The 13,091-nt window shown below is 42.9% G+C and overlaps 1 protein-coding gene across 1 annotated transcript in view; it reads left to right on the forward strand.

Annotated features, from left to right (window-relative positions):
* Positions 1-13,091, forward strand: part of SPDL1 (spindle apparatus coiled-coil protein 1) — a 123,330-nt gene that overhangs the window by 77,485 nt on the left and 32,754 nt on the right. The window contains exon 8 of the mRNA XM_029613004.1: positions 8,474-8,614. Within this exon, the coding sequence (XP_029468864.1) occupies positions 8,474-8,614 (141 nt within the window). The remainder of the gene's footprint in view (positions 1-8,473; positions 8,615-13,091) is intronic.

The raw sequence follows: 13,091 nt of genomic DNA on the forward strand, positions 1-13,091 counted from the left end.
CTGCGCGCCGGGAAGCCTATTTTACATAGGCCTCCCGGCGCGCGCAGAGCCCCGGGACTCGCGTAAGTCCCGGGGTTCTCGGAGGGGGGCGTGTCGGGGGGCGGGCCCGGTCGTCGCGGCGTTCCGGGGGCGTGTCGGCAGCGTTTTGGGGGCGGGTACGGGGGCGTGGCTACGGCCCGGGGGCGTGGCCGCGCCCTCCGTACCCGCCCCCAGGTCGCGGCCCGGCGCGCAGCAGGCCCGCTGGCGCGCGGGGATTTACGTCTCCCTCCGGGAGGCGTAAATCCCCCGACAAAGGTAAGGGGGGGGTGTAGACAGGGCCGGGTGGGTGGGTTAGGTAGGGGAAGGGAGGGTAAGGTGAGGGGAGGGCAAAGGAAAGTTCCCTCCGAGGCCGCTCCGATTTCGGAGCGGCCTTGGAGGGAACGGGGGGAGGCAGCGCGGCTCGGCGCGCGCAGGCTATACAAAATCGATAGCCTTGCGCGCGCCGATCCAGGATTTTAGTGGATACGCGCGGCTCCGCGCGTATCTACTAAAATCCAGCGTACTTTTGCTTGAGTCTGATGCGCAAGCAAAAGTAGGCTGATCGCGCTTCTTTTAAAATCTACCCCTAAGTGAACTTAATAGCAGGTAATGGACTTCTCCTCCAAGAACTTGTCCAATCCTTTTTTAAACACAGCTATACTAACTGCACTAACCACATCCTCTGGCAACAAATTCCAGAGTTTAATTGTGCATTGAGTAAAAAAGAACTTTCTGCGATTAGTTTTAAATGTGCCCCATGCTAACTTCATGGAGTGCCCCCTAGTCTTTCTACTATCCGAAAGAGTAAATAACCGATTCACATCTACCCATTCTAGACCTCTCATGATTTTAAACACCTCTATCATATCCCCTCAGCCGTCTCTTCTCCAAGCTGAACAGTCCTAACCTCTTTAGTCTTTCCTCATAGGGGAGTTGTTCCATTCCCCTTATCATTTTGGAAGCCCTTCTCTGTACCTTCTCCATCGCAGTTATATCTTTTTTGAGATGCAGCGACCAGAATTGTACACAGTATTCAAGGTGAGGTCTCACCATGGAGCGATACAGAGGCATTATGACATTTTCCGTTTTATTCACCATTCCCTTTCTAATAATTCCCAACATTCTGTTTGCTTTTTTGACTGCCGCAGCACACTGAACCGACGATTTCAATGTGTTATCCACTATGACGCCTAGATCTCTTTCTTGGGTTGTAGCACCTAATATGGAACCCAACATTGTGTAATTATAGCATGGGTTATTTTTCCCTATATGCATCACCTTGCACTTATCCACATTAAATTTCATCTGCCATTTGGATGCCCAGTTTTCCAGTCTCACAAGGTCTTCCTGCAATTTATCACAATCTGCTTGTGATTTAACTACTCTGAACAATTTTGTGTCATCTGCAAATTTGATTATCTCACTCGTCGTATTTCTTTCCAGATCATTTATAAATTTATTGAAAAGTAAGGGTCCCAATACAGATCCCTGAGGCACTCCACTGTCCACTCCCTTCCACTGAGAAAATTGTCCATTTAATCCTACTCTGTTTCCTGTCTTTTAGCCAGTTTGCAATCCATGAAAGACATCGCCACCTATCCCATGACTTTTTACTTTTCCTAGAAGCCTCTCATGAGGAACTTTGTCAAACGCCTTCTGAAAATCCAAGTATACTATATCTACCGGTTCACCTTTATCCACATGTTTATTAACTCCTTCAAAAAAGTGAAGCAGATTTGTGAGGCAAGACTTGCCCTGGGTAAAGCCATGCTGACTTTGTTCCATTAAACCATGTCTTTCTATATGTTCTGTGATTTTGATGTTTAGAACACTTTCCACTATTTTTCCTGGCACTGAAGTCAGGCTAACCGGTCTGTAGTTTCCCGGATCGCCCCTGGAGCCCTTTTTAAATATCGGGGTTACATTTGCTATCCTCCAGTCTTCAGGTACAATGGATGATTTTAATGATAAGTTACAAATTTTTACTAATAGGTCTGAAATTTCATTTTTTAGTTCCTTCAGAACTCTGGGATGTATACCATCTGGTCCAGGTGATTTACTACTCTTCAGTTTGTCAATAAGGCCTACCACATCTTCTAGGTTCACCGTGATTTGATTAAGTCCATCTGAATCATTCCCCATGAAAACCTTCTCCATTATGGGTACCTTCCCAACATCCTCTTCAGTAAACACTGAAGCAAAGAAATCATTTAATCTTTCCGCGATGGCCTTATCTTCTCTAAGGGCCCCTTTAACCCCTCAATCATCTAACGGTCCAACTGACTCCCTCACAGGCTTTCTGCTTCGGATATATTTAAAAAAGTTTTTACTGTGAGTTTTTGCCTCTACAGCCAACTTCTTTTCAAATTCTCTCTTAGCCTGTCTTATCAATGTCTTATATTTAACTTGCCAATGTTTATGCTTTATCCTATTTTCTTCTGTTGGATCCTTCTTCCAATTTTTGAATGAAGATCTTTTGGCTAAAATAGCTTCTTTCATCTCCCTTTGTAACCATGCCGGTAATCGTTTTGCCTTCTTTCCACCTTTCTTAATGTGTGGAATACATCTGGACTGTGCTTCTAGAATGGTATTTTTTAACAATGACCACGCCTCTTGGACATTTTTTACTTTTGTAGCTGCTCCTTTCAGTTTTTTTCTAACAATTTTTCTCATTTTATCAAAGTTTCCCTTTTGAAAGTTTAGCACGAGAGCCTTGGATTTGCACACTGTTCCTTTTCCAGTCATTAAATCAAATTTGATCATATTATGATCACTATTGCCAAGCGGCCCCACCACCGTTACCTCTCTAACAAAGTCCTGTGCTCCACTGAGAATTAGATCTAAAATTGCTCCCTCTCTCGTCAGTTCCTGAACTAATTGCTCCATAAAGCTATCATTTATTCCATCCAGGAACATTATCTCTCTAGCGTGACCCGATGATACATTTACCCAGTCTATATTGGGGTAATTGAAGTCTCCCATTATTACTGCACTACCAATTTGGTTAGCTTCCCTATTCTCTTAGCATTTCACTGTCCATCTCACCATCTTGACCAGGTGGACGGTAGTATACCCCTATCACTGTAGTCTTCCCTGACACACAAGGGATTTCTACCCATAAAGATTCAATTTTGTATTTAGTCTCATGCAGGATGTTTATCCTGTTGGACTCTATGCCATCCCAGACATAAAGCGCCACACCTCCTCCCGAGTGCTCCTCTCTGTCATTGCAATATAATTTGTACCCCAGTATAGCACTGTCCCATTGGTTATCCTCTTTCCACCATGTCTCTGAGATGCCAATTAAGTCTGTCATCATTTACTGCTATACATTCTAATTCTCCCATCTTACTTCTTAGACTTCTGGCATTAGCATACAAACATTTCAAAGTTTGTTTTTTGTTTGTATTTTTATTCTGCTTTTTAATTGATAGGGATAAGTTAGAATTTTTTAGCTCAGGTGAGTTTTTAGTTACAGGCACTTGGACTACTTTTCTAATTATTGGAACCTCACTGTCGGGATGCCCTAATTCTAATGCATCATTAGTATCCTTTAAAGATACCTCTCTCCGAACCATGCGCTGCTGAGCGACTGTCGGCTTTCCCCTTTGTTCTAGTTTAAAAGCTGCTCTATCTCCTTTTTAAAGGTTAGCGCCAACAGTCTGGTTCCACCCTGGTTAAGGTGGAGCCCATCCCTTCGGAAGAGACTCCCCCTTCCCCAAAAGGTTCCCCAGTTCCTAACAAAACTGAATCCCTCTTCCTTGCACCATCGTCTCATCCACGCATTGAGACTCCGGAGCTCTGCCTGCCTCTGGTGACCTGCGCGTGGAACAGGGAGCATTTCAGAGAATGCTACCCTGGAGGTTCTGGATTTAATCTTTCTACCTAAGAGCCTAAATTTGGCTTCCAGAACCTCCCTCCCACATTTTCCTATGTCGTTGGTGCCCACATGTACCACGACAGCCGGCTCCTCCCCAGCACTGTCTAAAATCCTATCTAGGTGACGCGTGAGGTCTGCCACCTTCGCACCAGGTAGGCATGTTACCAGGCGATCCTCACGCCCACCAGCCACCCAGCTATCTACATTCCTAATAATCGAATCGCCAACTATGACGGCCGACCTAACCCTTCCCTCCTGGGCAGTAGGCCTTGGGGAGATATCCTCAGTGCGAAAGGACAATGCTGCTGGACTGCTGCCTTCATCTTAATTTTGTTGAGTTACTAGTTATGTTTTGGATGTTAAGGATGTTGGAATTAGAGTACTTTAAATTTATAGGTGTATTCACTGAGGAGTTCGAAGCCTGGATCGCTTGCTGTGACCTCTGGAGTCCACTCCTGGGAGGTGCTGGGAACAGTATGCAGATGAGCTTTCCAGTCCTCTTCTACTGCTACAGGAGCAGGCAGTCAGGCTTCTGTTAGACAATGCTACCATGATGGTGTATATGGATCATCCAGGGGGAACCAAGAGTCTTCCGGTAGCTCAGAAAGCAGTTCAATTGATAGAATGATCAGAAAAGCATATAGATTGCTGTCAGCATCACACATCATGGAAGTGGAAAACTTACAAGAAGATTTTTTTTCAGCTGGAATTCTCTAGATCCTGGGACTTGGACTGTGTCAGAGAAAGATTACATCTAACAGCAGTGGCGTAGCTAGACAATTTGGCACCCGGGGCAAGAGACTTCTTCGGTGCCCCCTCCCTCCATCAATGATTTGCATCTTGCATAAAAATTGACGGTAACATTGATTCGCTCTGGTCCGCCTTCTAGTATGTGATGCCTGATTTAGGGAACCGATCCGCTCTCCTTTTTATATTCCTTTGTAAAACTGGCGGACCGGGTTCTTTGCTTCTCTTGCCTCGGTCTGTCAGTCTGTCTGGCTTTGGTTCGGAGTGTTTCTCCGTCTCAGTCTCTGCCTTGGTCTCCCAAAGGCTCCAGGGAGGGGAAAAGGGGGTGGGGAGGAGTCTTCGCTGGCCTTGCCGGCTTCCCATTGGTCGGCCCCGGGCAGCCCTGCCCCTTTTTCCTGGAAAGTTCTTGGAAATCTATCAAAGGTATTTCCTTTCGCCCACGTGCTGACGGCAGCTCCGAGCTGCTGCTACCCAGCAGGAGCTGGGGCGACAACCGGAACCCGCACCCCGTTCTCTATTACTCACCTGAACCAGTACCAAGCGGGAACAGTCCCGTCCCCCCCCACCCCCCAGTACCCCACGGTGAGGGGTTCAGAGGCCCTAGTTCCAGCCCTCGCCTGCCCGGCTATTTATACCGCTCCCCCGTGGGGGAGGCTCCAGCGCCCGAGCTGTGATTCTCATACACACACACCGCTCCTTTCTCACATACACACAGAAGCACCCTTCCGATCCAAGGTTGAACAGCTGGTCTCCGGCGGCGGTTAGCAGACCTGTGTTCACTTCTTCGGCCCCCGCTGGCCTCGATTTTAATGTCTTCGGCCCCCGCCGGCCTCGATTTTAATGTCTTCGGTCCTCTTGGTCTCCGGCGGGGGCCGAAGACATTAAAATAGAGGCCGGCGGGGGCCGAAGAAAAGAAGATGGGCGCCACCCAGTCGGCCCCCGCTTGAGGCTGGCTGGGAGGCGCCCATCTTCTTTTCTTCAGCTGCCGCCGGCCTCGATTTTAATTTCTCCAGCGGGGGCTGGCTGGGAGGTTCCCATCTTCATTTCTTCGGCCCGCGCGCCACTGGCTGATCTTCTTTTCTTCGGCCCCCGCCGGCCTCGATTTGTATTTCTTCGGCCCCTGCCGGCTTGGCGAAGGCGTTGAGGCTGGGCTGAAGAAGAGCCACGCGGTCGAGACCACGTGACCAGGTAGACCAGCCCACCGGGGGATGCCCGATCCCCCGATAGGTCAATCCGCCCCTGACCATTACTGTAAATCTCTCATAACAAAACAAAAAAAAAAAAAGACGATCTGCCAGTATTCAACAATACTTACATCTGGGCTTAAAATACTAATTTATTTTTTTATTTAAATAGCTTTTTGGCGCCCCCTTAGACCCGGCGCTCAGGGCGGCCGCCCACCCCTCGCTACGCCACTGTCTAACAGTGGGCAGATAGGGAGAGCCAATGGTGGACTTGATGGTCTCTAGCAGGAAGCACCTTTCATTCAAAGGAAGGAGCTGGGGTCATCAAGTTTGGATTCCCTGATTCAGAAGTTGTCAGTAAGGGGATCTTCATTTTCTGTTTTTTGCCTTGGCTCTGATGGGCACGAATTTGCAGATAAAAACCAAACATTGAGGCCTCATAAATCTGTTAGCTCCTGATTGACCAGAACACCCCTGGTACGCAGATCTGATTTGGATGTTGGAAAGGGATCCAGTGGCGTTTCCTCAGTACAAAGGATTGTTATTTCAGGGACTGGCAGTCCTCTAAGACCCATCTAAATGTTCTCTTACGGCTTGGCCCAGCCCTTGGGAATGCTTGAGGTTTGGTGGGCAGGGAAAGGAGTGTTAGCCAAAGAGTGCTATCACTGTTGATGTGGACTTTTTGCAGGAAGCTTGAATAAGGAGTTAACCTCTGTAAGAAGCAATAGCAGATACCTGCACCACCAAAGAACTAAGGGTTATCTGGTGGGGATGTATCTTGTATCCTACAAGGGGTGAAACATATTCTTCCTCTGATGAGAGACTTTGTCCCAGATTCCTAACTGGTCATCTGTTGGAACCAAGGAAGAAGGCTTCAGTCAGATTTCTGTCACTTAAGGCACTGTTTCTGGTTGTAATCTGCTCAGCCAGACATGTTTCAGAGTTTCAAGTGCTTCTTGTAGGGAACCCTTTCTGATATTTTCAGAAGAAGTGGTTTATGTCAACACAGTTCCTTCATTTCTTCCCAAGAAGGTCTTGTCTTTTCATCCTATTCAGGTGATTTGTCTGACCTTCCTCCAGAGGGATATATATGGGAAAGAGTATGCTCAGCTATATCATCTGGATGTGCGGGCGATGTTACTTCATTACTTGAAGGTGACTAAGGGTTAAGGAAATCAGATCATCTTTCTGTCCTTTTCAGTGGTCTCAGGAAGGGTGAAGCAGCTACAAAGGCATTGATAGCTTGGTGGAGTAGAGAGATCATAGATGTGGCCTGCACTAATAAGGGTTTACTTCCTCCCAAGAGGTAGAGGGATCACTCTACTAGGGCACAAGCTTTGTACTGGGCTGAACCTTGCTTGGTGTCACCATTAGAAATCCACAAAGTCTTCATGGCATTCCTTTGTAATGCGTTATTGCTTTCCATGTCAGATTCAGAGAAGAAGCAGCCTTTGGCTCAGGGGCTGGCAGTTCACTGCCAAGTTAAAAGATAGCTTGGGTACATCCCATGCATTTGGACTGGTCTGGCTGGATGAAGAAGAAGGAGAAATGTATTCTTATCTGCCAATTTCCTTTTCTTGAGTCCAGCCAGACCAGACCCTTCCCTACTGCTAAGAATCTTTCTGTTGCAGCTATTGACACTGCAAATTCTTTTCCAGTGAGAGCCATTAGAATGTTATCATTGGTAGCTTTGTTTGGGCCATGGTTTGGTTTCTTTCAGGTAAGGAACTGTTTGATTTTTCTTTGTCTTTAATTCTTAGCTTAGCTTGTTACAGTAAATACTGGCAGGCTGAGTGAAGCACAGGACCTTATTATTATTATTATTATTTATAGATTTTTCTATACCGGGGTACGTAAATAACATCACCTCGGTTTACATTCAAACAGTAATTCAGCATTGCGCTTTACAGTATAACATAGTAACTGAACGAATACAATACAATATATAACTTTGTATTAATAGAATATAAGCAATATATGAGAGACTGTGGAAATTAGGATGAGTAGTTGAGGATTCAATTCATTAATAGTAGGCTTTACCTTATAAGAGGTAATGTCAGCAAACCTGTTCTGTCCCCATCTGCTGGTTGGGGGGCATAATTCATTTGTCTGGACTGGTCTGGCTAGACTCAAGAAAAGGAAATTATCAGGTAAGAAATTTCTTCATATATGACCATCATCCATGTTGAACTGAAATAAATATGTGGAACTATAGCACTGCATTGCTGCAGTTCAGAGGGGATTATGAATAGAAAGACTGTATACCACAAAGAACTGTTACCCATCTCTCAAACTCTTATCTAGTTTTTGTTTTGTTTTTTAAATATGACTTGTCCACATGACTTATTCTTCAGACATAGGAAAGTTGATTGTATAAGTAAACACAGTCACTGCCAAAGTGCATGCAACACCTTAGGAATTCCAGAAGGAGGCTGTCTTTGGCACAATACATGTATTAAGAAGGGCATTAGCAGTGAATTTGAGAGACTGAAATCATACTCTATGTAGCCTGGTTTACAAGTGAGGTTCCTTCCTGGCAGGGTATATGCAAAATCAATCCATTTGGAAACGTTACCCCCATAGGAAGTGATACAGTAATTGTAATTTAGCTTTTAAAACTTGTAATTTCATCTCTTTGTTGTAGGCACAGATAGCAACCCTGTTGCAGATGAAAAGTTCTCAAGCTAGCCGTGAGCAGCTAGAACGCTTGCAGTCTATGGTGGCACAGAAGAACAGTGAAATAGAAAACCTTATAGTGAGAGTGCGGCAGATGGAAAAATGTGAGGTCAGTAGCATACAAAGCTTTTTTTCTTTTAATGCATCCTATCAAGGCATATGCAGTACCTGTTTATATAATGTAGGCTATTCCCAAAATCAAACTGTTTCCCATTTCTCTCTATCTAGTTTCTTAAGCAGCCAGCAATATTGGTTGCATCTTTCTCTGAATAAAAGCAGTTCACCCATCACACAACTAGATGATGTCATCCAATGACACTGAACCAGATAGCTTCTGCCAGAGCTTTCCAGGGGATTCTTTAACTCCACTGAGCATGTGCAATAGTAGCCTGCTTGCAGTATTCCTGTCTTGTCTCAGTCTTGTTTTTTTCCATGAGTCCTATCAGATGTATTCTCAACTCACAAAGCAACCTGCTTGGAATTAAATGAATTTGCTCCTCCTTTTGTGTTTTTCTAACATGTTTAGTGTGGAGTTTTTTGCTTTTTCTCCAAGTTCCTAGTATGAGGATACCTGTGTGCAGTGTTGTCTGCTAGCAGGGACCCTCAATGGGCCATGTAACCTGCTTCCTAGCGGCCATAATCCTAGCATTGATTTAGCATTACCACAGGATATAAGCATGGAGTTCCCTTACTCTATGCTGTGGTCCATGTTCTGATTCCTAGCCTTGCCTTGCCTTGTTCTGCATGCTTAGCCCAAGTATCATAGCTTTCAGTTCTGTGAGATTGTCCTGTCCTGTTTGGTTGTTCCTGTTCTGTTTGGCTCTGCATTCTGACCCAAGTATTGTGGCTTTCTGGTTTTGTCTTGACTGTGGCCTTTGGTATCTGTTTGCTTGTTCTGTCTCAGTCTTGTCTATCTTGTTTAATAAGTGCCTTTTAGTTACCTGTGTGACCTTTAAGGCTCAACCTGATGGGGAGGTAACCAGTTGAAGTGGAAAATCCCTGATGCCAGGCCAGTCCTCTTCCTATTCAAGCCTGCTGTTCCTGGTTGCCGTGACACCTAGCTAGTTTTTCATACTTCACATTAGAATGGCAGACATTACGAAGATTTGAAAGAAAATGGCGAAAATATCCAAGTGATGAAAAGCAGCAGATCTATAGACAAAATCTATACACTTTTAGATCAATGTGTAAGAAAGTCCGGGGGGGAAATATTATGCCAAAATGATTGAGAAGGCTGTGAGCCACTCTATTTTGTTTGCTACTGTTCGGAAGTTAACCTCTGGTCATGCTAGGGATGTAAGAGATTACCCTTCCTTTGAAGAGTTAGGTGATTATTTGGCAGACAAGGTTGCCAAAATTTGTGCTAATGTCCGAGTAGTGTAAGAGTGATGAAGTTGAACCTATAGGATTGAATGTTGAAGAGAAATGATCTGATTTTAAAACAGGTTCATTGAGGGAAATGCCTAGCATAATTGATCATCCAAAATCAACTTTGTCTTATCTAGATTCTTGTCCTTTTATTTAATTAGAAATTTAAGGTAGAATTCTTCTGAATTAATTGGGATGAAGTTAATGCATCACTTATAGAGGGAACTTTACCATCTCAATTAAAAGCGACTACTATTAGACTGATTCAAAAAGATATTAAGTTATCTTCCAAAGATTTGTCTAACTTTAGACCGGTTTCTAATCTTCCCACATTGACAAAAATTATTGAGAAATGTATCTTTGTTCAGTTAGAGGATATTTGTGGAGGAGGCCTCAGTGTTGAATGAAGGCCAATTTGGATTGTGAAAAAATTATAATGCGGAATTACTCTTATTGACTTTGACGGATAAACTGCATAGGTTATTAGATCAGAATCATACTGGGGTTTGGTTGCAACTGGATAGTGCTTCAGCATTTGATACCAAATGCTGGTTTCATGGTTACATGAGTATGGTTTAGGTGGAGTGGTCTTGAGGTGGTTTACCTCTTTTCTCCATGGGAGAAGGCAGCGGGTGAAGATTGTATCCTTGTTTTCATTGTAGAGAAAGGTATTGGTAGGGGTCTCTCAAGGCTCTTGCCTGCCTGCAGTTCTTTTTAATCTGTTTTTGGCGCCGATTGGAAGCCTGCTAAAATCACTGGGAGTGGCATATTATATATAGGCCGATGATTGATTGATTGATTTACAGATTTTTGTGCCAAGTGAAGAGGATGGGAAAATACCAGAAGTTAGAATACTAGAGATTTTGAATGTAATTCAGGGTTGGCTTTTTTTTTTTTTATTTATAATTTTCATATTTACATAATATGAAATATTCAAGATACATTATTCAATGTTTAGCAATGTGATAAATTCCAACTATTAAACAAACAAATTCATTCTTATGATATAAACTTATACACCTTTAGTTGGAAAATAGAAAATAAATTGTTGAAACAATTTTTTTAAGATAAACAGATTAATCAAAGCACTTTTGGATTTTAGAAGAAATCTAGAAAAGAAAAAGGAAAAACCAGAGATTTGTTTAACCAACCACCTAACAATTAATATACTTTCACTCCCTGTATTTCAAGATTCAACAGGTGACGAGGTAACTGGGACACGAGATTCAACAAATTGAATTAGATGTTCCACCTGTGTAAAAACAAAAGATTCTGTTCCTCTTTTAAGAACACAGCTACATGGGTATTTAAGGGTAAAAGAAAACCCTAATGACAACATTTTTTGTCTTAATTCAAGAAATTTTTTCCTTTTTTGACGTGTAATTACTGAAAGATCAGGGAATATCTTTACATTTTGTCCCAAATATGTTGTTGGAAATTTCTGAAAGTAAGTCCTCATTAGTGAACTTATATCTGTTGTAGTTACTAAAGAAACAATTAAAGTTTCTCTCTCCAAAATTTGAACAGATTTATGCAACAATTAGATTTAAAGGGCACCAGTGACTCCGTTGGTAGCCTTCTGGTAGAAGAACGGGAGACTGCCCAGGAGGAGGTTTCCCTAAGCCCTGTTATGCGTCTTCCACCAACCCAACCCCTTCCCAGTGAAGTAGCAGCAGCGGTATCCACCGAAGTGGTTGGTCAACCGTTAGCTTCAGAGGGAGCTACTGGTGTAGTGGACTTGGTAGCTGAGAGTTTGGATAAAGCAGCAGGAATGTCTGCTGAGTGTCAACAGGATCCCTCTCACTTGGATCATCTAGTGGAAGTTAGGCCAAAAACATCTAAACCTGAAATGGTTACTCTGGCCTCAATATGAGACTTGGTCAGTGGACTAAACGAGACTGTCAACAGATTGGAGAGTAAGATAGATACTGTATCCTCAAGGTTAACACAGCAGTATGTAGAAGTACAACAACAAGTAAATGAGATTGATGTTAGAATGGATTCATTGGAAGGGAATATCAGATCTATACAGGCTGTTAATGTAGCATTGATTAAAGATCAGGCTTTGTCCTCTAGGAGACTAGAATCTATTGAAAATAGTACTAGACAATTAAATTTAAGAGTAACGAACTTCCCTAGAATAGCAGGAGAAATCCCATATGTTTTCTTCAAGAGATATTTAACTGAAGTTTTGGGTTTTACTGAAAGTAATATGATATCGATAAATTCATGTTTCTTTATAAAAAAGAGAACTTCTGGATTAGTAGTTTCTGTTCCGGCTAACTTAACTAGTTTCTTGGAAAATTCAGAGGTTCAAATTTTGGAGAGAGAACCTCTGAACCTTGATTCCCCAGGGTTGGCTTTTAACTAATGTTCTGTTTTTAAATGTTGGAAAAAACAAAATTCTATGGGTGGGTAAACAATTACCTTTAAATAACATCTTAAGTGTACAGTATGATGGGGAGTTATTACGAATACAATTTTAGATTAGAGTCTTGGGGATTTATGTAGATTCACAGTGATGTTTACAATGCAAGTACAGCATTTGGTAAAGGTTGCATTTTTTAAAATTATAGATGCTATGTCCTTTACATTTCATATTAAAGGCGGGTTTGTTTAGAACTGTGGCTCAAGCCTTGGTATTAAGCCACTTAAACTATTGTAGTACATTACTGGTTGGCTTACTGGGCACTTTTACGGGCTTTATAGTTGATACAGCAGGCAGCAGCGAGATTGAGTATGGGAGTGAAATATGGTGAGCATATCGCTCTGGTTATGAAATCTCTCCATTGGCTTCCAGTTAAATGGAGGTCTCAATTTAGAATATTAGTGGTGATCCAGAAATTGTTATACTCAAATAATCATTGTGTGATGGCCAATACTTTTGTTTGGTATACTCCATCGCTATGCTATGATTTTCAGGAGCAAAGTTGTTGGCTTTACCTGCCTTGGGGAATTTTAGATTGCAGAAGACATGGGAGAGGGAGCTATCTTATGTAGGATCTAAACTACGGAATACACTTCTATTGAGGCTTAGAGAAGAGAAAAGGTTTAAAAGCCTGGTTGTTTAAGAAAGCATATCCGTGATTTTAAAATGCTGATGATTTAGTTGTTAATGTTTTCATATGATGTGTTTTATGATTTATGAATGTTTGTTTATTGTGATCTGCACTGTACTCTTGTCGTGGAAGTAGCAGAACATAAGTTTATGTAAATAA

This window comes from Rhinatrema bivittatum, chromosome 8 (assembly GCF_901001135.1).
Source record: "Rhinatrema bivittatum chromosome 8, aRhiBiv1.1, whole genome shotgun sequence".
Classification (NCBI taxonomy): Eukaryota; Metazoa; Chordata; class Amphibia; order Gymnophiona; family Rhinatrematidae; genus Rhinatrema; species Rhinatrema bivittatum.